This window comes from Rhipicephalus microplus, chromosome 6 (assembly GCF_043290135.1).
Source record: "Rhipicephalus microplus isolate Deutch F79 chromosome 6, USDA_Rmic, whole genome shotgun sequence".
NCBI classification, from domain to species: Eukaryota; Metazoa; Arthropoda; class Arachnida; order Ixodida; family Ixodidae; genus Rhipicephalus; species Rhipicephalus microplus.
The window spans coordinates 177,244,551-177,267,798 of NC_134705.1; the positions used below are offsets into that span (position 1 = coordinate 177,244,551).

The 23,248-nt window shown below is 51.4% G+C and overlaps 3 protein-coding genes across 3 annotated transcripts in view; all 3 read left to right on the forward strand.

The window, feature by feature from the left end:
• Positions 1–7,265: 7,265 nt before the first annotated feature.
• Positions 7,266–23,248, forward strand: part of LOC142766089 (histone H2A-like) — a 32,548-nt gene continuing 16,565 nt past the window's right edge. Inside the window, exon 1 of the mRNA XM_075867927.1 lies at positions 7,266–7,610. The gene's annotated coding sequence lies outside the window, so the exon portion shown is untranslated. The remainder of the gene's footprint in view (positions 7,611–23,248) is intronic.
• LOC142766086 (histone H2A-like) lies at positions 7,603–8,045 on the forward strand. Its single transcript, XM_075867924.1, has one exon. It carries the CDS (start codon positions 7,671–7,673, stop codon positions 8,043–8,045), a length of 375 nt encoding a protein of 124 aa, XP_075724039.1. The 5' UTR covers positions 7,603–7,670.
• Positions 18,121–18,521, forward strand: LOC142766087 (histone H2A-like). Its single transcript, XM_075867925.1, has one exon. It carries the CDS (start codon positions 18,147–18,149, stop codon positions 18,519–18,521), a length of 375 nt encoding a protein of 124 aa, XP_075724040.1. The 5' UTR covers positions 18,121–18,146.

Sequence of the window (23,248 nt, forward strand, 5' to 3'; positions counted from 1 at the left end):
CTTGCCAAACAACTAGGTGCGCTCAATGGCGGTTGGATGTACGGGGTGTTTGCGTTCGAATGTTTTGTTTCATTTTTACTCCTATTCCCTCGATATGTCGTCTCACTCTGGTTTCCCTCATCTCTCTTTCTCTACACCATTATTCCTATCCTTTTAATCCGTCCTCACCCCCCATCCCTTGTGAGCTACCGCTGAGGTGTCGCATCCTGATGCAGACAGTTGTTTCGGGGCTCACTTTCCTCTTCGTTTCCATCTTACACATCAGCAATCCCCCCCCCCCCCCCTCTAAGTGCTAAATATGTGGCACAAAAAGCAGGAAATGGACTCAATGAAAGGGTGAAAAATAATAATCATAATAGAAAGGAAGATCAACACGCGCCTCAAAAAGCCCCATTCACTCGGCTTTCACATTTTCACGAGAAAATGAAGGTACACACTTGGAGAACAATTTTTGTTATAGGTAGGCTTGCCTGAGCAGAACCACTGTCGTGCGCCTTGGTTACACATTCGACGCGCCTCTTCCTGTGCGGAGGGGGGTGGGAAAAGAAGGGTGCACTTGAAAATGCATTGCTCGTGGGTTGGTGTCGCCATCTGACGGCAGGCTCACGCGAGCGCGCCTTGCTTTCGAATTTCCCGCGCTCGAACCTTTCGCGTTTACATGGGCCAGTCCCCCTCCCCCTCTCGCGTGGGCGGCCAAGCCAGCCTCCCTAGAGTGACCACCTCTGCCGGCGAAATGGAAACAATTGTTGCGTGGCTGTCCGTCCAAGTAAAGCTTTCACAACTGCAGTGTTCGCAGCACCAGTACAGTACATGAGTGCCACTTCTATCAAGTGCAGCTTGCCTCAGCACGCCGCATGGGCAGCGCTTATTGTGTACTTGCTTCTGACTTGCGCAGAAAATTGTTTAAACATCCCCTTCCACTTTTCTTTCTTGCTTTTTTTTTTTTTTTTTTTTTTACAGCTTGGCAGCGCCAGGTGTGGAAAAAAAAAAAAAATTAGGCGGGACAATGTACACAATGTGTTCTTGAATGGGGCACTTCTGAGTGCACGGCGGTAAACACGACCAACCTGTCACAATCAATTTTCATTTGTAAGTACACAGCCGTTCTTCGTCTGCGTGCCCCACGGTAGAACATAGGGCGTTTTTTATTTATTTCGACACAACGTGACGCGATCGTGTAGTGGGCATTCCAAACAGAAAAGCGAGTTCGTGCTTCCTGAGCATAGTCGTGTCTCCAAGAATGCAGTGACCAGGGTAGAACGCTGCGCTCGGCTTCTTCCTTCGCGCGATAAGGTAACTAACTAGGCGAAGTTCGCTTGACGGGCCCGTTTTAGCAGCTTGGCTTGCAGGAAGGAGAGGAAGAACTCGCAGATGCGGCGATTTATTCGTGCATGCAGACCCAGGAGAAAGACGACGACGCGAACGAAATGCGGTGAACGTGACAAGTACCCAGCGCGATCAGGCTACTACTACACGAGGTGCTGCTCACCTGAGCGATGACGCAATGATATTGCAAAGAGGGACGGGCGGGTATGGCGAACCGCTGGGATCACACTGCCGAAGCATCAAGTGGGTAGCCCTGAAGAGGGCTGTTGTGTTCTCGTTGGCTGGCTGCAGGCGACGCCGCTGGCTTCTTAGCCTCCGAATCCGTACAGGGTGCGGCCCTGACGCTTGAGGGCGTACACGACGTCCATGGCTGTCACGGTCTTCCTTTTGGCGTGCTCGGTGTAAGTGACGGCATCGCGGATCACGTTCTCGAGGAACACCTTGAGAACGCCGCGAGTTTCTTCGTAGATGAGGCCAGATGCGCTTGACACCGCCACGGCGCGCCAGACGACGGATGGCCGGCTTGGTTATGCCCTGGATGTTGTCACGCAACACCTTTCGATGACGCTTGGCGCCACCCTTCCCCAACCCCTTGCCACCTTTGCCACGGCCAGACATGACGGCTTCCGAAGTTCTGCTTCTGCTTCGAAACGCGCCCGGAAAGCGAATGCTCCACACGATCGAGTCGTGGTGTCGGCGCCGACCCGCGAGACTGAGGAGGAAGGCGAACGGCGCACGCCGGTTGGTCGGCGGCCGGCTCGTCTCTCTCTCCCTCTTTTCTTCGCGAGGAGCGCGTTGGCCGCGCAGGTTGCTGCACTGACTATTTTTCTGCACTACAAGATTGAATATACACGGCAAACGTGCTTTCGTTTGTTTGTTTGTAATTCTTTTCTCGTTACTGTTGCTAAGTTTCTTGGCCATTCATTCACGCACCCTTCACTGCTGCAAAATGGCGTATCACTCGTATCAGCTGCCCCAGCGGCAAGGAGACATCAAACCGAGTAAGCGACAATTCATGCACAGCGGATACAACGCGTTCGCTAAAACAAACGTTTCATCGTGTCCACTGAACATGACACACGCAATATTTGTCAAAACTCACAGCTGCAACAGCTCACCTGTGTGCCGCACGTAAATAAACTGCACACTTAACACTTTGCGACTACTCGTCCCCGGCCTGTGCCCCCTCCCTCTTTTTTTTTTTCTTTTCTATGTTGTCGCTTTCTTTCTAATCACATCAATGCCTCATTTGCACGCACGAAACCCGTTTCACGGCGTCACTTTGACGCCATCCTTGTCGCCAAACCAAGGGACTAACACACGCGGTCCGGGCACGGCCTCATGGCCGGGAATTTCTAAACAAAGCGTGCTCGCGTTGTTGTGGACGCCGGCACGTGAAATTCGGCAAAGTAACAGCACCTTCGGCTGGCTACGCGTGTCCCAAATTTTACTGTGGCAGCTCCACTACATATCGCGATACGGCAGTTTCACCGAAGCCACGCAACGCGACCGCGCTCATTTCAGCATTCACGGGGACGGCAGAGAGTGAGAGCGCACCTCCTCTCGGGCGCGCCTCTCCTCCCGTAAACACGGACTGTCAAGCGGTCCGGTCGCAGCGAAGTTTCCCCATCTTGTTTCAAGTGCACGGTTGCACTGTGAGGAACCCTGCAAGGGTCACGCAATTACAGGCAAAACAGCCCTAACTCTAAAGCGCCTTACATAGGACGATATTGGAGCGTAAAATGCACCACCCTTTATGCATTCTTTCTTCTTTACAGCGTTGGAAGAGTGTTCGTTCGCTGCATGTTTTACGCATGCGTACTTTCGCTTACATAATACCTTCGGAGGCTGACAACCTGTTAAGTAATCTATCAACGACTATCCGGACGGCATCAGCTGTGCAAAGAGGATTTGCAGTTGGCCTTTCTTATTCGCACTTCTTTTTCCGAGGCTCACATGTGTTCCTAGCTTCATTACGCCTGATATCTGCCGTCCAGAGCAAACAAAGTAGGTCTACACATCGTGGCAACCAATATTTCGAAAAAAGTGAATTGCGTAGTATTATAAAGAATAAAACTTTCAGAATGAGCAAAACTGCTTGGTTTGACCAAAGTACAAAGAGGTGCGATTTATACCACATCGATCCATCTATTGAATTAAAAATTACGCTGGCATTAGATAGAATATCGCAAACTCTAATTTACCGATTGAGGCTAGGCACGACATACACAAAACATTTTTTTTTTTTTTTTTGCACAGACACGGCAGAGCTGAAAGTCCCGAATGCGAATGTGGATTAATAGATGAAGACGTATGTCACCTTCTCGTAGAATGTCCACATCACGAGACGCCGTCTTAAGTCCGAACAGTTGGCATTAGACCGCAGACCGTTTAACATGAAGAAACTTCTGGGTCCGTGGCCTACTCGAGTTTTACAGTCGCACGCTTTAAAAGCATCAACACGTTCTTTACAAGACAGCGGGATTGCTGATAAGTATTAAGAAATAACGAACTTTCATTTGTAACAAATGTACTTATTATGTACAGTATCACGTGACTCCCATCATGTGTGTGTTGTGAAATGAATGACGTGTCGACAATTATGTACACACGAGCGAATGCATCTTTATAAGGACCAGACGTGTGCTCCACTGTTTTGTGCTGGTGGACCGAATATTAACGAGGGACATTATCAGAGACTTCATTCATTGACTTTCGAACATTTACTTACCATTGTGTTCTGATATGTGTGTATAAGTGTAAGTGTGTCTTTGCATATTTCTGCCCGAGTTTTCTACTTTCCATGCACTGCTTTGTATGTTTTGCTTCAAGATACGTGTTCAAGTTTCACTCAACGGCTAAGGAGTAGCCGGTGCCATAATGGTGCGCCGACATATCCTTATATATCATATCAATAAGAGAAAAAGATGCGCGCCAATGCCCATCTATTGTATTCCCTTCTCACGTGCACCAATACCAAACTGCGCGTGCCATTTTTGTGGTGCAAGTGTGTTCAAGCGGTCGCAGTTTCATCTTTCACAATCATGAGCGGTCCCATGGTGGCAGGGACGCACGATGCAAATTTACAAAATGATCGCGCTTGAAGGCTTCATACAAATGCACTGTCGAGCCGCTGAACATAGTCAGTAATCTAAAAAGATCTCACAAAACACCCACAAGCCGTTCGAAAAAGCCGCGGTTGGTATCCTGAAATGAAACATCAATAAAAACACAGCCTGGTCTCACTAACCTCCGCAAATGAAATCATCTTACAAACGACGGCCGCATTGTGCAGGTACACGCCCGCGGCAATCGCAACCCAACAACCAAACTGCCACCTTTGGTTCGCATCCAGTCCAACTGCGAATCCTGAGTAGCCGCTTTTTTTCTTTTTTTTTTAATTAATTAACCCACCATTTAGGACTGAGTCCTCCCGCACCGCATCTACGACACGGTTCTAATGGTACATGAAGTGTGGCGATTCTGCGTAGATAACAACTTTAACTAGGCTTCGCATCTATTTAAACAGGGCCACTGACCGCGAACCATCATCCCTGCTGAACGAAAGGCGGCTGCAGCCGAACGCGTGCACCAGTACTCAGACAAGCCCCGCGATCCAAACGACATCCAAGGCCACGATAACATGCCAGCCAACTCTGGCTGGTTCAGCCTTAATTGTGAGTCACCGCTGTTTTCTTTCTTTGGCGATGTCCTTTCTCTCGTTATATTCATTTGCTCACGACGAGTTAAACGCGGACTTCCCCTTGGCATGCTACGCATCTCTAGCGGCGCTACGACGCACCATAACGATAGCTGCGGTAGCGTCAAACAATTATTTTTTCTCCCATCCCCCTTTTCCTTTTTCGCGCAGAAAACTGCACATTTCTACATTCTGACCGACGTCAACCGCTCAGTTACATGTGTATCGGTTACACTGCAACGCTCGCTGCCGTCCATCACGTCACGAAACCAAGCGGAAATAAAGGGTGCGTCCACTCATTCATTTAACGTAAGTTTCCAACCATATTCCTAATGGAACGCACCACTCATTTGTGCCTAGCACAGGCGCATTTGTTCTTTCGAAGAGAACACAGTGTTCCGCTACACCGTGTGATATGTAAACGTCAAGCCGAGCAGTGTCGTTTGCTGGCCGGCCTGGCTATGTTTGTTTCGGCGACGCGCAAACGGAGCACTCGGTGGTAAAAAACAGGAAATGCCCATACCCCCTGTCGACCGCCTTTCTTTACTGAGTTTCGTACTTCTTTGTACACTATATAAATCACCTGCGTGGTACCCCTGTTATGCGTACGCACAGCTTATTTTTTTTTTTTCCCCTTTCCATGGGGGCTGTTGATACTTTGCGTTGGGGCAATAATTAGCATGCAGCCCGCCCCCACGCTTTTCCGCTTCTACAGCTAATGTCACATGCGTCTATACATTCTCCCCCATCTTTTCTTGCATCAATGCTTCCGCACATTTTTCACCGCATCGCGCACTTCAATCTACATTCACTCCTCCTACAGTCTCGAAACGGGCCTGCCCTGCGCTCTCAAGAAATGAATGCCCCAATTTCGTAAACAAATGAGTGGGCGTGGCAGAGAAGGAACTCGGCGCTGGCTGATGAATGTGGCTGTACCCTTCACATCGGACATGCTTAGCTAAACAACAACTAGATTTATCTTTTTATTTTGTCCCCCTTAAATAGTGAAGTATAGGACCGGCGCTTTGCAGTGAATGGTTTAGTTTTCACTCTTGCTTTGACTGTAGCCACCAATAAGATAACCACCTTCTAGTTGATTCTACCCGCCTAAAGTATATTTTGCCCTCCCCCGGTGCTTTGAAAAACTCTGCGCCATCATTTTAAACTATAGGGTGAAGCCATTTACATAACATTATCAAGTGTTCTGCAGTTCCCTTCTCTCCGCATGCACTGCATACCGTGTATACCCCTTCGTATTTGGCCCGACATGTCGGAGTTGCTCGGGCAAATGCTGACGCTAGTTTTCTTTTCGATCATTCCCCTAGAGCTGAACACACTCGAGGTCATGTTACGTTTTGAGCAGCGGCCACCTTCCCCCTGTTTTTTTTTTTTTTTTTTAATTACCACGCTCCTGGTTTTCCCTCCATTACCGTACTTGTGGCACTTTTCTCCGCGCACTCGGTCTTCTCTAATTTACCTGTTCAACCTACCCGAGCAACACACGTCGAGCGCGGCACACCAACGCTCCTGCTAGCGGTGTTCAACAGAGAGAAGAGGATGGATTTGGAGCCGAATCTCTCAGCACAACCCCTATGCCGACGCAAACAATTTGGGTGGCTCTGAGAAGAGCCGTTGATTTGTCGCCGCTCGCTGTGGCCCACGACGCACGCCTACTTGGAGCTGGTGTACTTGGTGACGGCTTTTGTGCCCTCGGACACCGCGTGCTTGGCCAGCTCTCCGGGCAGAAGCAGGCGCACCGCGGTCTGGATCTCCCGGCTCGTGATGGTCGAGCGCTTGTTGTAGTGAGCAAGGCGTGACGACTCGGCGGCGATACGCTCGAAGATGTCGTTCACGAAGCTGTTCATGATGGACATGGCCTTGCTGGAGACACCAGTGTCGGGGTGCACCTGCTTCAGCACCTTATAGATGTAGATGGAGAAGCTCTCCTTCCTGCGGCGCTTCTTCTTCTTCTTGTCCGTGGCGCGCACATTCTTCTGCGCCTTGCCGGCCTTCTTGACGGCTTTGCCAGACGGTTGGGGAGGCATGATTTCACGCAACACGCACGCGAGACCAGAGTCGAATGCGCGTGTCGCCCCTGCGCGGCGCGCTTAAATATGAGCGAGGGGTGTTGACGAGATCAGCACAACGCGCGCGCCCCATTGGTTCGCACGGCTTCCCTCTCTCACACTCTCATCCGTTCCCCGCGAGCGGCGGCGCGCGATGGTGGCAACGGAAACCATTCGAGGATTCGCTCGCAGGATTTCAAGCTGGACGGTTGTGCCCTCGCGATCTCCGACTTCAGCGTAGCTCCCGCCGACTGGTTCGCCCTCCGCGGTCTCCTGATGCCGTGTAGCTCTCGCATTGTGGCACCCCGCCCTTGGACTGCTTCGACCGGATCCCCACTTTCCTATCTCCTTCTTTTTCCTCTCGTTGGCTGTCTTCTTCTGCTTCTACTTTCCTTCTATCCTTTTTATCCCTCCTTAACCCCACCCCTATAAGGCACTGCGCCGTGTCGCCTGAAGGCAGACAGAAATTAGGTGCCTTTTTCCTCTTCATTGTAACCACTACCACCACCACCATTCGAGCACGGCTCTCATCTTAGAAGGCAGCAGTTTTTCTCAACCGGCAAGCGAAAAGCAACACCATGTCCGGACGTGGCAAGGGCGGCAAGGCGAAAGGCAAGAGCAAGACCCGTTCTAGCCGCGCGGGGCTTCAGTTCCCCGTGGGCCGTATTCACCGCCTCCTACGCAAGGGAAACTACGCCGAGCGCGTCGGAGCGGGCGCCCCGGTCTACCTGGCTGCCGTACTCGAGTACCTGGCCGCCGAGGTGCTCGAGCTGGCGGGCAACGCCGCTCGTGACAACAAGAAGACCCGGATCATCCCCCGTCACTTGCAGCTCGCCATCCGCAACGACGAGGAGCTGAACAAACTGCTTTCCGGCGTCACCATCGCGCAGGGCGGTGTGTTGCCCAACATTCAAGCCGTGCTTCTTCCGAAGAAGACGGAGAAGAAGGCGTAAGCGAGCACCCCTTCCGCGCGCTCGCCGCATTCCCCAAACGGTCCTTCTAAGGACCACCCAAACAGGTGACGCGGCCGGGCTTCGCTTCGCAGTCACGATGGCTCTGTTCGTACCCTCAAGCGTGTTTGTTTTTGTCTATATTATATATATATTTCCTCGCGACATCAGTTAGCCACCAGTGCGCAACGCCAAATGCTGCACAGAGACAACCAAATCATGCAGCTCGGCACCGAAAGAGACAGAAAAGGGCATGTAAGCGTTGTCATTAGTTACTGTGAAGCTCCACACGTAACCGTCTATCTTTACGATGACACCTGAACGGGTCAGCACAGGGACAGAGTAAATTTAATACTTTTGAATCGAAAAACAAACGTAAGGTAAAAAAGAAGAGAGAGAGAGAACCCGCCGTTAGCGCATTTCATTTCGTGCTTCTAACACAATTTATTTCGTCTGTCTTGCTAGGAAGCGCAGCCACTATTACACAGAACACACAACACAAGCGCTTAACTTCAACTAAACGTTTATTGCAAAAAAAACAAACAAAAAAAAACTGTCCAGAATATGGCTTAAAAACTTGTTCTGTTTCAAAAGAAATGAAAGGAAATGACACGCGATGATTTTGAGTGTGTTTGTGCACTCTCTATCGCGCTCACGCGGAAAGAACTGTGTTTTGGATGGGGTGATAGAGAATAACAGATAGTAATGTGCGGGACTGGCACGTGTGCTTTTAGTTGTCTACCTTTTACTATTCTTTTTCTATAAACTCTGACGTTTGCAATAAACGTTCAGTTGAAGTTAAGCGCTTGTGTTGTGAGGTCTGTGTAATAGTGGCAGCGCTTCCTAGCAAGATGGATCCTTACCAAGTGGCCCGATACAATTGTTTATTTCGTCTCTCGGTAAAACTTCATCACCTCCTACGAGTGCACCCAAAAGTTGCGCCGGGGTCCAGCAGCCCAAGTCACCATGGCGTTACGCAAACAGAAGCCCTCAAAAACACCTTACAAGCGGCGGGCAAAAAGCTAAACACATAAATGAAATTGACACACCACAGGTTCGCAGCACGGCTGCTGCACACATACCGACTGAAGCTAGCCTACCTTTTGTCTGTCTACTCATAATGGTACACACTTTTACCTTGAATTGTCAAAGCTGAGCCATTTCTTCGTAATAACGACGCGCCGACGTTCCTTTCTTCCGCTCGCTAGACAGCGCAGCCACGAACGTACAAAACATGACAGCAAAAGAGGGTGCGGCCGGAGTACGTGGCCTGGAGTGGTCTCGTAGCCAAAGCAGACACGTTGGTGGTCCTGAGAAGGACCGTTTGTTGTTGCTTGCCTGTCGACCGAAGCGCAGGGAGCAGCCCAACTTAGGCGCGCTCACCGCGAATGCGCCGAGCCAGCTGGATGTCCTTTGGCATGATGGTGACGCGCTTAGCGTGGATGGCGCACAGGTTGGTGTCTTCGAAAAGACCAACGAGGTAGGCCTCGCTAGCTTCCTGAAGGGCCATCACGGCAGAACTCTGGAAACGGAGGTCCGTCTTGAAGTCCTGAGCGATTTCCCGCACCAGGCGCTGAAAGGGAAGCTTGCGGATCAGCAGTTCGGTCGACTTCTGGTATCGGCGAATTTCACGCAGGGCCACGGTTCCAGGCCTGTAACGGTGAGGTTTCTTCACCCCGCCTGTGGCAGGGGCACTCTTGCGAGCAGCCTTGGTAGCAAGCTGCTTACGCGGAGCCTTGCCTCCGGTACTCTTGCGCGCGGTTTGTTTAGTTCGGGCCATGGTTCGTACGTCCGATCACCTCGACTGGCGGAGCGAAACTGCGCTCCTGCCGGAGAACGGCAAGCGGCTTCGCCGCACGACCCATCTCTCTCCCTCCCATTGGCCGACGCGTGAGAACCCGTCCGCGTGCGAGCGCGGAAGCGTGCGCCAGGATGCTGGCTGGCGCTCATTTTCGGGCAACCGTGCAGTTCGCGGCTGCAAAGAGGTACACCGAAACGAAACCACTACCGCTGTACAATACAGCCTGCTGCGCATTTCTTTCGCCTTCCAGGCAACACATCAATCGACGCTGTAGCTCGTCGCTTCCCGAAGGGGCGCGACGGAGTGCGAGACGCCACCATTCACGCCAACAGCGCGCCTCGCATCACCGAGGCCAAATGCGCACTGCCACGCCAAAAAAACTTGCTCCTTGCGTTGTCGCTCATTTGCGACCATTACGTAGAGTGGCGAAGACGACGAGAGACCACCGGCAGTGTTGGTATATGCATACAAGTCGGCGCAATGACAAGGAGTAAAATGCAACAAAACATTCTAACACAAACACCCCGTACATCCAACTGCCACTGAGCGCGCCTACTTGCTCAATAGCAGACAGTAACGGGACTCAATTTTATCTTCCTTTCCCTCTTAAGAATCACTCATACATACTTGCCAAACAACTAGGTGCGCTCAATGGCGGTTGGATGTACGGGGTGTTTGCGTTCGAATGTTTTGTTTCATTTTTACTCCTATTCCCTCGATATGTCGTCTCACTCTGGTTTCCCTCATCTCTCTTTCTCTACACCATTATTCCTATCCTTTTAATCCGTCCTCACCCCCCATCCCTTGTGAGCTACCGCTGAGGTGTCGCATCCTGATGCAGACAGTTGTTTCGGGGCTCACTTTCCTCTTCGTTTCCATCTTACACATCAGCAATCCCCCCCCCCCCCCCCACCTCTAAGTGCTAAATATGTGGCACAAAAAGCAGGAAATGGACTCAATGAAAGGGTGAAAAATAATAATCATAATAGAAAGGAAGATCAACACGCGCCTCAAAAAGCCCCATTCACTCGGCTTTCACATTTTCACGAGAAAATGAAGGTACACACTTGGAGAACAATTTTTGTTATAGGTAGGCTTGCCTGAGCAGAACCACTGTCGTGCGCCTTGGTTACACATTCGACGCGCCTCTTCCTGTGCGGAGGGGGGTGGGAAAAGAAGGGTGCACTTGAAAATGCATTGCTCGTGGGTTGGTGTCGCCATCTGACGGCAGGCTCACGCGAGCGCGCCTTGCTTTCGAATTTCCCGCGCTCGAACCTTTCGCGTTTACATGGGCCAGTCCCCCTCCCCCTCTCGCGTGGGCGGCCAAGCCAGCCTCCCTAGAGTGACCACCTCTGCCGGCGAAATGGAAACAATTGTTGCGTGGCTGTCCGTCCAAGTAAAGCTTTCACAACTGCAGTGTTCGCAGCACCAGTACAGTACATGAGTGCCACTTCTATCAAGTGCAGCTTGCCTCAGCACGCCGCATGGGCAGCGCTTATTGTGTACTTGCTTCTGACTTGCGCAGAAAATTGTTTAAACATCCCCTTCCACTTTTCTTTCTTGCTTTTTTTTTTTTTTTTTTTTTTACAGCTTGGCAGCGCCAGGTGTGGAAAAAAAAAAAATTAGGCGGGACAATGTACACAATGTGTTCTTGAATGGGGCACTTCTGAGTGCACGGCGGTAAACACGACCAACCTGTCACAATCAATTTTCATTTGTAAGTACACAGCCGTTCTTCGTCTGCGTGCCCCACGGTAGAACATAGGGCGTTTTTTATTTATTTCGACACAACGTGACGCGATCGTGTAGTGGGCATTCCAAACAGAAAAGCGAGTTCGTGCTTCCTGAGCATAGTCGTGTCTCCAAGAATGCAGTGACCAGGGTAGAACGCTGCGCTCGGCTTCTTCCTTCGCGCGATAAGGTAACTAACTAGGCGAAGTTCGCTTGACGGGCCCGTTTTAGCAGCTTGGCTTGCAGGAAGGAGAGGAAGAACTCGCAGATGCGGCGATTTATTCGTGCATGCAGACCCAGGAGAAAGACGACGACGCGAACGAAATGCGGTGAACGTGACAAGTACCCAGCGCGATCAGGCTACTACTACACGAGGTGCTGCTCACCTGAGCGATGACGCAATGATATTGCAAAGAGGGACGGGCGGGTATGGCGAACCGCTGGGATCACACTGCCGAAGCATCAAGTGGGTAGCCCTGAAGAGGGCTGTTGTGTTCTCGTTGGCTGGCTGCAGGCGACGCCGCTGGCTTCTTAGCCTCCGAATCCGTACAGGGTGCGGCCCTGACGCTTGAGGGCGTACACGACGTCCATGGCTGTCACGGTCTTCCTTTTGGCGTGCTCGGTGTAAGTGACGGCATCGCGGATCACGTTCTCGAGGAACACCTTGAGAACGCCGCGAGTTTCTTCGTAGATGAGGCCAGAGATGCGCTTGACACCGCCACGGCGCGCCAGACGACGGATGGCCGGCTTGGTTATGCCCTGGATGTTGTCACGCAACACCTTTCGATGACGCTTGGCGCCACCCTTCCCCAACCCCTTGCCACCTTTGCCACGGCCAGACATGACGGCTTCCGAAGTTCTGCTTCTGCTTCGAAACGCGCCCGGAAAGCGAATGGTGGTGGTGGTAGTGGTTACAATGAAGAGGAAAAAGGCACCTAATTTCTGTCTGCCTTCAGGCGACACGGCGCAGTGCCTTATAGGGGTGGGGGGAAGGAGGGATAAAAAGAATAGAAGGAAAGTAGAAGCAGAAGAAGACAGCCAACGAGAGGAAAAAGAAGGAGATAGGAAAGTGGGGATCCGGTCGAAGCAGTCCAAGGGCGGGGTGCCACAATGCGAGAGCTACACGGCATCAGGAGACCGCGGAGGGCGAACCAGTCGGCGGGAGCTACGCTGAAGTCGGAGATCGCGAGGGCACAACCGTCCAGCTTGAAATCCTGCGAGCGAATCCCAAGCGAATGCTCCACACGATCGAGTCGTGGTGTCGGCGCCGACCCGCGAGACTGAGGAGGAAGGCGAACGGCGCACGCCGGTTGGTCGGCGGCCGGCTCGTCTCTCTCTCCCTCTTTTCTTCGCGAGGAGCGCGTTGGCCGCGCAGGTTGCTGCACTGACTATTTTTCTGCACTACAAGATTGAATATACACGGCAAACGTGCTTTCGTTTGTTTGTTTGTAATTCTTTTCTCGTTACTGTTGCTAAGTTTCTTGGCCATTCATTCACGCACCCTTCACTGCTGCAAAATGGCGTATCACTCGTATCAGCTGCCCCAGCGGCAAGGAGACATCAAACCGAGTAAGCGACAATTCATGCACAGCGGATACAACGCGTTCGCTAAAACAAACGTTTCATCGTGTCCACTGAACATGACACACGCAATATTTGTCAAAACTCACAGCTGCAACAGCTCACCTGTGTGCCGCACGTAAATAAACTGCACACTTAACACTTTGCGACTACTCGTCCCCGGCCTGTGCCCCCTCCCTCTTTTTTTTTTTCTTTTCTATGTTGTCGCTTTCTTTCTAATCACATCAATGCCTCATTTGCACGCACGAAACCCGTTTCACGGCGTCACTTTGACGCCATCCTTGTCGCCAAACCAAGGGACTAACACACGCGGTCCGGGCACGGCCTCATGGCCGGGAATTTCTAAACAAAGCGTGCTCGCGTTGTTGTGGACGCCGGCACGTGAAATTCGGCAAAGTAACAGCACCTTCGGCTGGCTACGCGTGTCCCAAATTTTACTGTGGCAGCTCCACTACATATCGCGATACGGCAGTTTCACCGAAGCCACGCAACGCGACCGCGCTCATTTCAGCATTCACGGGGACGGCAGAGAGTGAGAGCGCACCTCCTCTCGGGCGCGCCTCTCCTCCCGTAAACACGGACTGTCAAGCGGTCCGGTCGCAGCGAAGTTTCCCCATCTTGTTTCAAGTGCACGGTTGCACTGTGAGGAACCCTGCAAGGGTCACGCAATTACAGGCAAAACAGCCCTAACTCTAAAGCGCCTTACATAGGACGATATTGGAGCGTAAAATGCACCACCCTTTATGCATTCTTTCTTCTTTACAGCGTTGGAAGAGTGTTCGTTCGCTGCATGTTTTACGCATGCGTACTTTCGCTTACATAATACCTTCGGAGGCTGACAACCTGTTAAGTAATCTATCAACGACTATCCGGACGGCATCAGCTGTGCAAAGAGGATTTGCAGTTGGCCTTTCTTATTCGCACTTCTTTTTCCGAGGCTCACATGTGTTCCTAGCTTCATTACGCCTGATATCTGCCGTCCAGAGCAAACAAAGTAGGTCTACACATCGTGGCAACCAATATTTCGAAAAAAGTGAATTGCGTAGTATTATAAAGAATAAAACTTTCAGAATGAGCAAAACTGCTTGGTTTGACCAAAGTACAAAGAGGTGCGATTTATACCACATCGATCCATCTATTGAATTAAAAATTACGCTGGCATTAGATAGAATATCGCAAACTCTAATTTACCGATTGAGGCTAGGCACGACATACACAAAACATTTTTTTTTTTTTTTTTTGCACAGACACGGCAGAGCTGAAAGTCCCGAATGCGAATGTGGATTAATAGATGAAGACGTATGTCACCTTCTCGTAGAATGTCCACATCACGAGACGCCGTCTTAAGTCCGAACAGTTGGCATTAGACCGCAGACCGTTTAACATGAAGAAACTTCTGGGTCCGTGGCCTACTCGAGTTTTACAGTCGCACGCTTTAAAAGCATCAACACGTTCTTTACAAGACAGCGGGATTGCTGATAAGTATTAAGAAATAACGAACTTTCATTTGTAACAAATGTACTTATTATGTACAGTATCACGTGACTCCCATCATGTGTGTGTTGTGAAATGAATGACGTGTCGACAATTATGTACCCACGAGCGAATGCATCTTTATAAGGACCAGACGTGTGCTCCACTGTTTTGTGCTGGTGGACCGAATATTAACGAGGGACATTATCAGAGACTTCATTCATTGACTTTCGAACATTTACTTACCATTGTGTTCTGATATGTGTATATAAGTGTAAGTGTGTCTTTGCATATTTCTGCCCGAGTTTTCTACTTTCCATGCACTGCTTTGTATGTTTTGCTTCAAGATACGTGTTCAAGTTTCACTCAACGGCTAAGGAGTAGCCGGTGCCATAATGGTGCGCCGACATATCCTTATATATCATATCAATAAGAGAAAAAGATGCGCGCCAATGCCCATCTATTGTATTCCCTTCTCACGTGCACCAATACCAAACTGCGCGTGCCATTTTTGTGGTGCAAGTGTGTTCAAGCGGTCGCAGTTTCATCTTTCACAATCATGAGCGGTCCCATGGTGGCAGGGACGCACGATGCAAATTTACAAAATGATCGCGCTTGAAGGCTTCATACAAATGCACTGTCGAGCCGCTGAACATAGTCAGTAATCTAAAAAGATCTCACAAAACACCCACAAGCCGTTCGAAAAAGCCGCGGTTGGTATCCTGAAATGAAACATCAATAAAAACACAGCCTGGTCTCACTAACCTCCGCAAATGAAATCATCTTACAAACGACGGCCGCATTGTGCAGGTACACGCCCGCGGCAATCGCAACCCAACAACCAAACTGCCACCTTTGGTTCGCATCCAGTCCAACTGCGAATCCTGAGTAGCCGCTTTTTTTCTTTTTTTTTTAATTAATTAACCCACCATTTAGGACTGAGTCCTCCCGCACCGCATCTACGACACGGTTCTAATGGTACATGAAGTGTGGCGATTCTGCGTAGATAACAACTTTAACTAGGCTTCGCATCTATTTAAACAGGGCCACTGACCGCGAACCATCATCCCTGCTGAACGAAAGGCGGCTGCAGCCGAACGCGTGCACCAGTACTCAGACAAGCCCCGCGATCCAAACGACATCCAAGGCCACGATAACATGCCAGCCAACTCTGGCTGGTTCAGCCTTAATTGTGAGTCACCGCTGTTTTCTTTCTTTGGCGATGTCCTTTCTCTCGTTATATTCATTTGCTCACGACGAGTTAAACGCGGACTTCCCCTTGGCATGCTACGCATCTCTAGCGGCGCTACGACGCACCATAACGATAGCTGCGGTAGCGTCAAACAATTATTTTTTCTCCCATCCCCCTTTTCCTTTTTCGCGCAGAAAACTGCACATTTCTACATTCTGACCGACGTCAACCGCTCAGTTACATGTGTATCGGTTACACTGCAACGCTCGCTGCCGTCCATCACGTCACGAAACCAAGCGGAAATAAAGGGTGCGTCCACTCATTCATTTAACGTAAGTTTCCAACCATATTCCTAATGGAACGCACCACTCATTTGTGCCTAGCACAGGCGCATTTGTTCTTTCGAAGAGAACACAGTGTTCCGCTACACCGTGTGATATGTAAACGTCAAGCCGAGCAGTGTCGTTTGCTGGCCGGCCTGGCTATGTTTGTTTCGGCGACGCGCAAACGGAGCACTCGGTGGTAAAAAACAGGAAATGCCCATACCCCCTGTCGACCGCCTTTCTTTACTGAGTTTCGTACTTCTTTGTACACTATATAAATCACCTGCGTGGTACCCCTGTTATGCGTACGCACAGCTTATTTTTTTTTTTTTCCCCTTTCCATGGGGGCTGTTGATACTTTGCGTTGGGGCAATAATTAGCATGCAGCCCGCCCCCACGCTTTTCCGCTTCTACAGCTAATGTCACATGCGTCTATACATTCTCCCCCATCTTTTCTTGCATCAATGCTTCCGCACATTTTTCACCGCATCGCGCACTTCAATCTACATTCACTCCTCCTACAGTCTCGAAACGGGCCTGCCCTGCGCTCTCAAGAAATGAATGCCCCAATTTCGTAAACAAATGAGTGGGCGTGGCAGAGAAGGAACTCGGCGCTGGCTGATGAATGTGGCTGTACCCTTCACATCGGACATGCTTAGCTAAACAACAACTAGATTTATCTTTTTATTTTGTCCCCCTTAAATAGTGAAGTATAGGACCGGCGCTTTGCAGTGAATGGTTTAGTTTTCACTCTTGCTTTGACTGTAGCCACCAATAAGATAACCACCTTCTAGTTGATTCTACCCGCCTAAAGTATATTTTGCCCTCCCCCGGTGCTTTGAAAAACTCTGCGCCATCATTTTAAACTATAGGGTGAAGCCATTTACATAACATTATCAAGTGTTCTGCAGTTCCCTTCTCTCCGCATGCACTGCATACCGTGTATACCCCTTCGTATTTGGCCCGACATGTCGGAGTTGCTCGGGCAAATGCTGACGCTAGTTTTCTTTTCGATCATTCCCCTAGAGCTGAACACACTCGAGGTCATGTTACGTTTTGAGCAGCGGCCACCTTCCCCCTGTTTTTTTTTTTTTTTTTAATTACCACGCTCCTGGTTTTCCCTCCATTACCGTACTTGTGGCACTTTTCTCCGCGCACTCGGTCTTCTCTAATTTACCTGTTCAACCTACCCGAGCACACACGTCGAGCGCGGCACACCAACGCTCCTGCTAGCGGTGTTCAACAGAGAGAAGAGGATGGATTTGGAGCCGAATCTCTCAGCACAACCCCTATGCCGACGCAAACAATTTGGGTGGCTCTGAGAAGAGCCGTTGATTTGTCGCCGCTCGCTGTGGCCCACGACGCACGCCTACTTGGAGCTGGTGTACTTGGTGACGGCTTTTGTGCCCTCGGACACCGCGTGCTTGGCCAGCTCTCCGGGCAGAAGCAGGCGCACCGCGGTCTGGATCTCCCGGCTCGTGATGGTCGAGCGCTTGTTGTAGTGAGCAAGGCGTGACGACTCGGCGGCGATACGCTCGAAGATGTCGTTCACGAAGCTGTTCATGATGGACATGGCCTTGCTGGAGACACCAGTGTCGGGGTGCACCTGCTTCAGCACCTTATAGATGTAGATGGAGAAGCTCTCCTTCCTGCGGCGCTTCTTCTTCTTCTTGTCCGTGGCGCGCACATTCTTCTGCGCCTTGCCGGCCTTCTTGACGGCTTTGCCAGACGGTTGGGGAGGCATGATTTCACGCAACACGCACGCGAGACCAGAGTCGAATGCGCGTGTCGCCCCTGCGCGGCGCGCTTAAATATGAGCGAGGGGTGTTGACGAGATCAGCACAACGCGCGCGCCCCATTGGTTCGCACGGCTTCCCTCTCTCACACTCTCATCCGTTCCCCGCGAGCGGCGGCGCGCGATGGTGGCAACGGAAACCATTCGAGCACGGCTCTCATCTTAGAAGGCAGCAGTTTTTCTCAACCGGCAAGCGAAAAGCAACACCATGTCCGGACGTGGCAAGGGCGGCAAGGCGAAAGGCAAGAGCAAGACCCGTTCTAGCCGCGCGGGGCTTCAGTTCCCCGTGGGCCGTATTCACCGCCTCCTACGCAAGGGAAACTACGCCGAGCGCGTCGGAGCGGGCGCCCCGGTCTACCTGGCTGCCGTACTCGAGTACCTGGCCGCCGAGGTGCTCGAGCTGGCGGGCAACGCCGCTCGTGACAACAAGAAGACCCGGATCATCCCCCGTCACTTGCAGCTCGCCATCCGCAACGACGAGGAGCTGAACAAACTGCTTTCCGGCGTCACCATCGCGCAGGGCGGTGTGTTGCCCAACATTCAAGCCGTGCTTCTTCCGAAGAAGACGGAGAAGAAGGCGTAAGCGAGCACCCCTTCCGCGCGCTCGCCGCATTCCCCAAACGGTCCTTCTAAGGACCACCCAAACAGGTGACGCGGCCGGGCTTCGCTTCGCAGTCACGATGGCTCTGTTCGTACCCTCAAGCGTGTTTGTTTTTGTCTATATTATATATATATTTCCTCGCGACATCAGTTAGCCACCAGTGCGCAACGCCAAATGCTGCACAGAGACAACCAAATCACGCAGCTCGGCACCGAAAGAGACAGAAAAGGGCATGTAAGCGTTGTCATTAGTTACTGTGAAGCTCCACACGTAACCGTCTATCTTTACGATGACACCTGAACGGGTCAGCACAGGGACAGAGTAAATTTAATACTTTTGAATCGAAAAACAAACGTAAGGTAAAAAAGAAGAGAGAGAGAGAACCCGCCGTTAGCGCATTTCATTTCGTGCTTCTAACACAATTTATTTCGTCTGTCTTGCTAGGAAGCGCAGCCACTATTACACAGAACACACAACACAAGCGCTTAACTTCAACTAAACGTTTATTGCAAAAAAAACAAACAAAAAAAAACTGTCCAGAATATGGCTTAAAAACTTGTTCTGTTTCAAAAGAAATGAAAGGAAATGACACGCGATGATTTTGAGTGTGTTTGTGCACTCTCTATCGCGCTCACGCGGAAAGAACTGTGTTTTGGATGGGGTGATAGAGAATAACAGATAGTAATGTGCGGGACTGGCACGTGTGCTTTTAGTTGTCTACCTTTTACTATTCTTTTTCTATAAACTCTGACGTTTGCAATAAACGTTCAGTTGAAGTTAAGCGCTTGTGTTGTGAGGTCTGTGTAATAGTGGCAGCGCTTCCTAGCAAGATGGATCCTTACCAAGTGGCCCGATACAATTGTTTATTTCGTCTCTCGGTAAAACTTCATCACCTCCTACGAGTGCACCCAAAAGTTGCGCCGGGGTCCAGCAGCCCAAGTCACCATGGCGTTACGCAAACAGAAGCCCTCAAAAACACCTTACAAGCGGCGGGCAAAAAGCTAAACACATAAATGAAATTGACACACCACAGGTTCGCAGCACGGCTGCTGCACACATACCGACTGAAGCTAGCCTACCTTTTGTCTGTCTACTCATAATGGTACACACTTTTACCTTGAATTGTCAAAGCTGAGCCATTTCTTCGTAATAACGACGCGCCGACGTTCCTTTCTTCCGCTCGCTAGACAGCGCAGCCACGAACGTACAAAACATGACAGCAAAAGAGGGTGCGGCCGGAGTACGTGGCCTGGAGTGGTCTCGTAGCCAAAGCAGACACGTTGGTGGTCCTGAGAAGGACCGTTTGTTGTTGCTTGCCTGTCGACCGAAGCGCAGGGAGCAGCCCAACTTAGGCGCGCTCACCGCGAATGCGCCGAGCCAGCTGGATGTCCTTTGGCATGATGGTGACGCGCTTAGCGTGGATGGCGCACAGGTTGGTGTCTTCGAAAAGACCAACGAGGTAGGCCTCGCTAGCTTCCTGAAGGGCCATCACGGCAGAACTCTGGAAACGGAGGTCCGTCTTGAAGTCCTGAGCGATTTCCCGCACCAGGCGCTGAAAGGGAAGCTTGCGGATCAGCAGTTCGGTCGACTTCTGGTATCGGCGAATTTCACGCAGGGCCACGGTTCCAGGCCTGTAACGGTGAGGTTTCTTCACCCCGCCTGTGGCAGGGGCACTCTTGCGAGCAGCCTTGGTAGCAAGCTGCTTACGCGGAGCCTTGCCTCCGGTACTCTTGCGCGCGGTTTGTTTAGTTCGGGCCATGGTTCGTACGTCCGATCACCTCGACTGGCGGAGCGAAACTGCGCTCCTGCCGGAGAACGGCAAGCGGCTTCGCCGCACGACCCATCTCTCTCCCTCCCATTGGCCGACGCGTGAGAACCCGTCCGCGTGCGAGCGCGGAAGCGTGCGCCAGGATGCTGGCTGGCGCTCATTTTCGGGCAACCGTGCAGTTCGCGGCTGCAAAGAGGTACACCGAAACGAAACCACTACCGCTGTACAATACAGCCTGCTGCGCATTTCTTTCGCCTTCCAGGCAACACATCAATCGACGCTGTAGCTCGTCGCTTCCCGAAGGGGCGCGACGGAGTGCGAGACGCCACCATTCACGCCAACAGCGCGCCTCGCATCACCGAGGCCAAATGCGCACTGCCACGCCAAAAAAACTTGCTCCTTGCGTTGTCGCTCATTTGCGACCATTACGTAGAGTGGCGAAGACGACGAGAGACCACCGGCAGTGTTGGTATATGCATACAAGTCGGCGCAATGACAAGGAGTAAAATGCAACAAAACATTCTAACACAAACACCCCGTACATCCAACTGCCACTGAGCGCGCCTACTTGCTCAATAGCAGACAGTAACGGGACTCAATTTTATCTTCCTTTCCCTCTTAAGAATCACTCATACATACTTGCCAAACAACTAGGTGCGCTCAATGGCGGTTGGATGTACGGGGTGTTTGCGTTCGAATGTTTTGTTTCATTTTTACTCCTATTCCCTCGATATGTCGTCTCACTCTGGTTTCCCTCATCTCTCTTTCTCTACACCATTATTCCTATCCTTTTAATCCGTCCTCACCCCCCATCCCTTGTGAGCTACCGCTGAGGTGTCGCATCCTGATGCAGACAGTTGTTTCGGGGCTCACTTTCCTCTTCGTTTCCATCTTACACATCAGCAATCCCCCCCCCCCCCCCCCACCTCTAAGTGCTAAATATGTGGCACAAAAAGCAGGAAATGGACTCAATGAAAGGGTGAAAAATAATAATCATAATAGAAAGGAAGATCAACACGCGCCTCAAAAAGCCCCATTCACTCGGCTTTCACATTTTCACGAGAAAATGAAGGTACACACTTGGAGAACAATTTTTGTTATAGGTAGGCTTGCCTGAGCAGAACCACTGTCGTGCGCCTTGGTTACACATTCGACGCGCCTCTTCCTGTGCGGAGGGGGGTGGGAAAAGAAGGGTGCACTTGAAAATGCATTGCTCGTGGGTTGGTGTCGCCATCTGACGGCAGGCTCACGCGAGCGCGCCTTGCTTTCGAATTTCCCGCGCTCGAACCTTTCGCGTTTACATGGGCCAGTCCCCCTCCCCCTCTCGCGTGGGCGGCCAAGCCAGCCTCCCTAGAGTGACCACCTCTGCCGGCGAAATGGAAACAATTGTTGCGTGGCTGTCCGTCCAAGTAAAGCTTTCACAACTGCAGTGTTCGCAGCACCAGTACAGTACATGAGTGCCACTTCTATCAAGTGCAGCTTGCCTCAGCACGCCGCATGGGCAGCGCTTATTGTGTACTTGCTTCTGACTTGCGCAGAAAATTGTTTAAACATCCCCTTCCACTTTTCTTTCTTGCTTCTTTTTTTTTTTTTTTTTACAGCTTGGCAGCGCCAGGTGTGGAAAAAAAAAAAAAAATTAGGCGGGACAATGTACACAATGTGTTCTTGAATGGGGCACTTCTGAGTGCACGGCGGTAAACACGACCAACCTGTCACAATCAATTTTCATTTGTAAGTACACAGCCGTTCTTCGTCTGCGTGCCCCACGGTAGAACATAGGGCGTTTTTTATTTATTTCGACACAACGTGACGCGATCGTGTAGTGGGCATTCCAAACAGAAAAGCGAGTTCGTGCTTCCTGAGCATAGTCGTGTCTCCAAGAATGCAGTGACCAGGGTAGAACGCTGCGCTCGGCTTCTTCCTTCGCGCGATAAGGTAACTAACTAGGCGAAGTTCGCTTGACGGGCCCGTTTTAGCAGCTTGGCTTGCAGGAAGGAGAGGAAGAACTCGCAGATGCGGCGATTTATTCGTGCATGCAGACCCAGGAGAAAGACGACGACGCGAACGAAATGCGGTGAACGTGACAAGTACCCAGCGCGATCAGGCTACTACTACACGAGGTGCTGCTCACCTGAGCGATGACGCAATGATATTGCAAAGAGGGACGGGCGGGTATGGCGAACCGCTGGGATCACACTGCCGAAGCATCAAGTGGGTAGCCCTGAAGAGGGCTGTTGTGTTCTCGTTGGCTGGCTGCAGGCGACGCCGCTGGCTTCTTAGCCTCCGAATCCGTACAGGGTGCGGCCCTGACGCTTGAGGGCGTACACGACGTCCATGGCTGTCACGGTCTTCCTTTTGGCGTGCTCGGTGTAAGTGACGGCATCGCGGATCACGTTCTCGAGGAACACCTTGAGAACGCCGCGAGTTTCTTCGTAGATGAGGCCAGAGATGCGCTTGACACCGCCACGGCGCGCCAGACGACGGATGGCCGGCTTGGTTATGCCCTGGATGTTGTCACGCAACACCTTTCGATGACGCTTGGCGCCACCCTTCCCCAACCCCTTGCCACCTTTGCCACGGCCAGACATGACGGCTTCCGAAGTTCTGCTTCTGCTTCGAAACGCGCCCGGAAAGCGAATGCTCCACACGATCGAGTCGTGGTGTCGGCGCCGACCCGCGAGACTGAGGAGGAAGGCGAACGGCGCACGCCGGTTGGTCGGCGGCCGGCTCGTCTCTCTCTCCCTCTTTTCTTCGCGAGGAGCGCGTTGGCCGCGCAGGTTGCTGCACTGACTATTTTTCGATTCGCTCGCAGGATTTCAAGCTGGACGGTTGTGCCCTCGCGATCTCCGACTTCAGCGTAGCTCCCGCCGACTGGTTCGCCCTCCGCGGTCTCCTGACGCCGTGTAGCTCTCGCATTGTGGCACCCCGCCCTTGGACTGCT

Bases quoted from the DNA above. Each gene is read 5' to 3' on its own strand.
- LOC142766086 (XM_075867924.1), top strand. From the start codon at position 7,671: ATGTCCGGACGTGGCAAGGGCGGCAAGGCGAAAGGCAAGAGCAAGACC.
- LOC142766087 (XM_075867925.1), top strand. From the start codon at position 18,147: ATGTCCGGACGTGGCAAGGGCGGCAAGGCGAAAGGCAAGAGCAAGACC.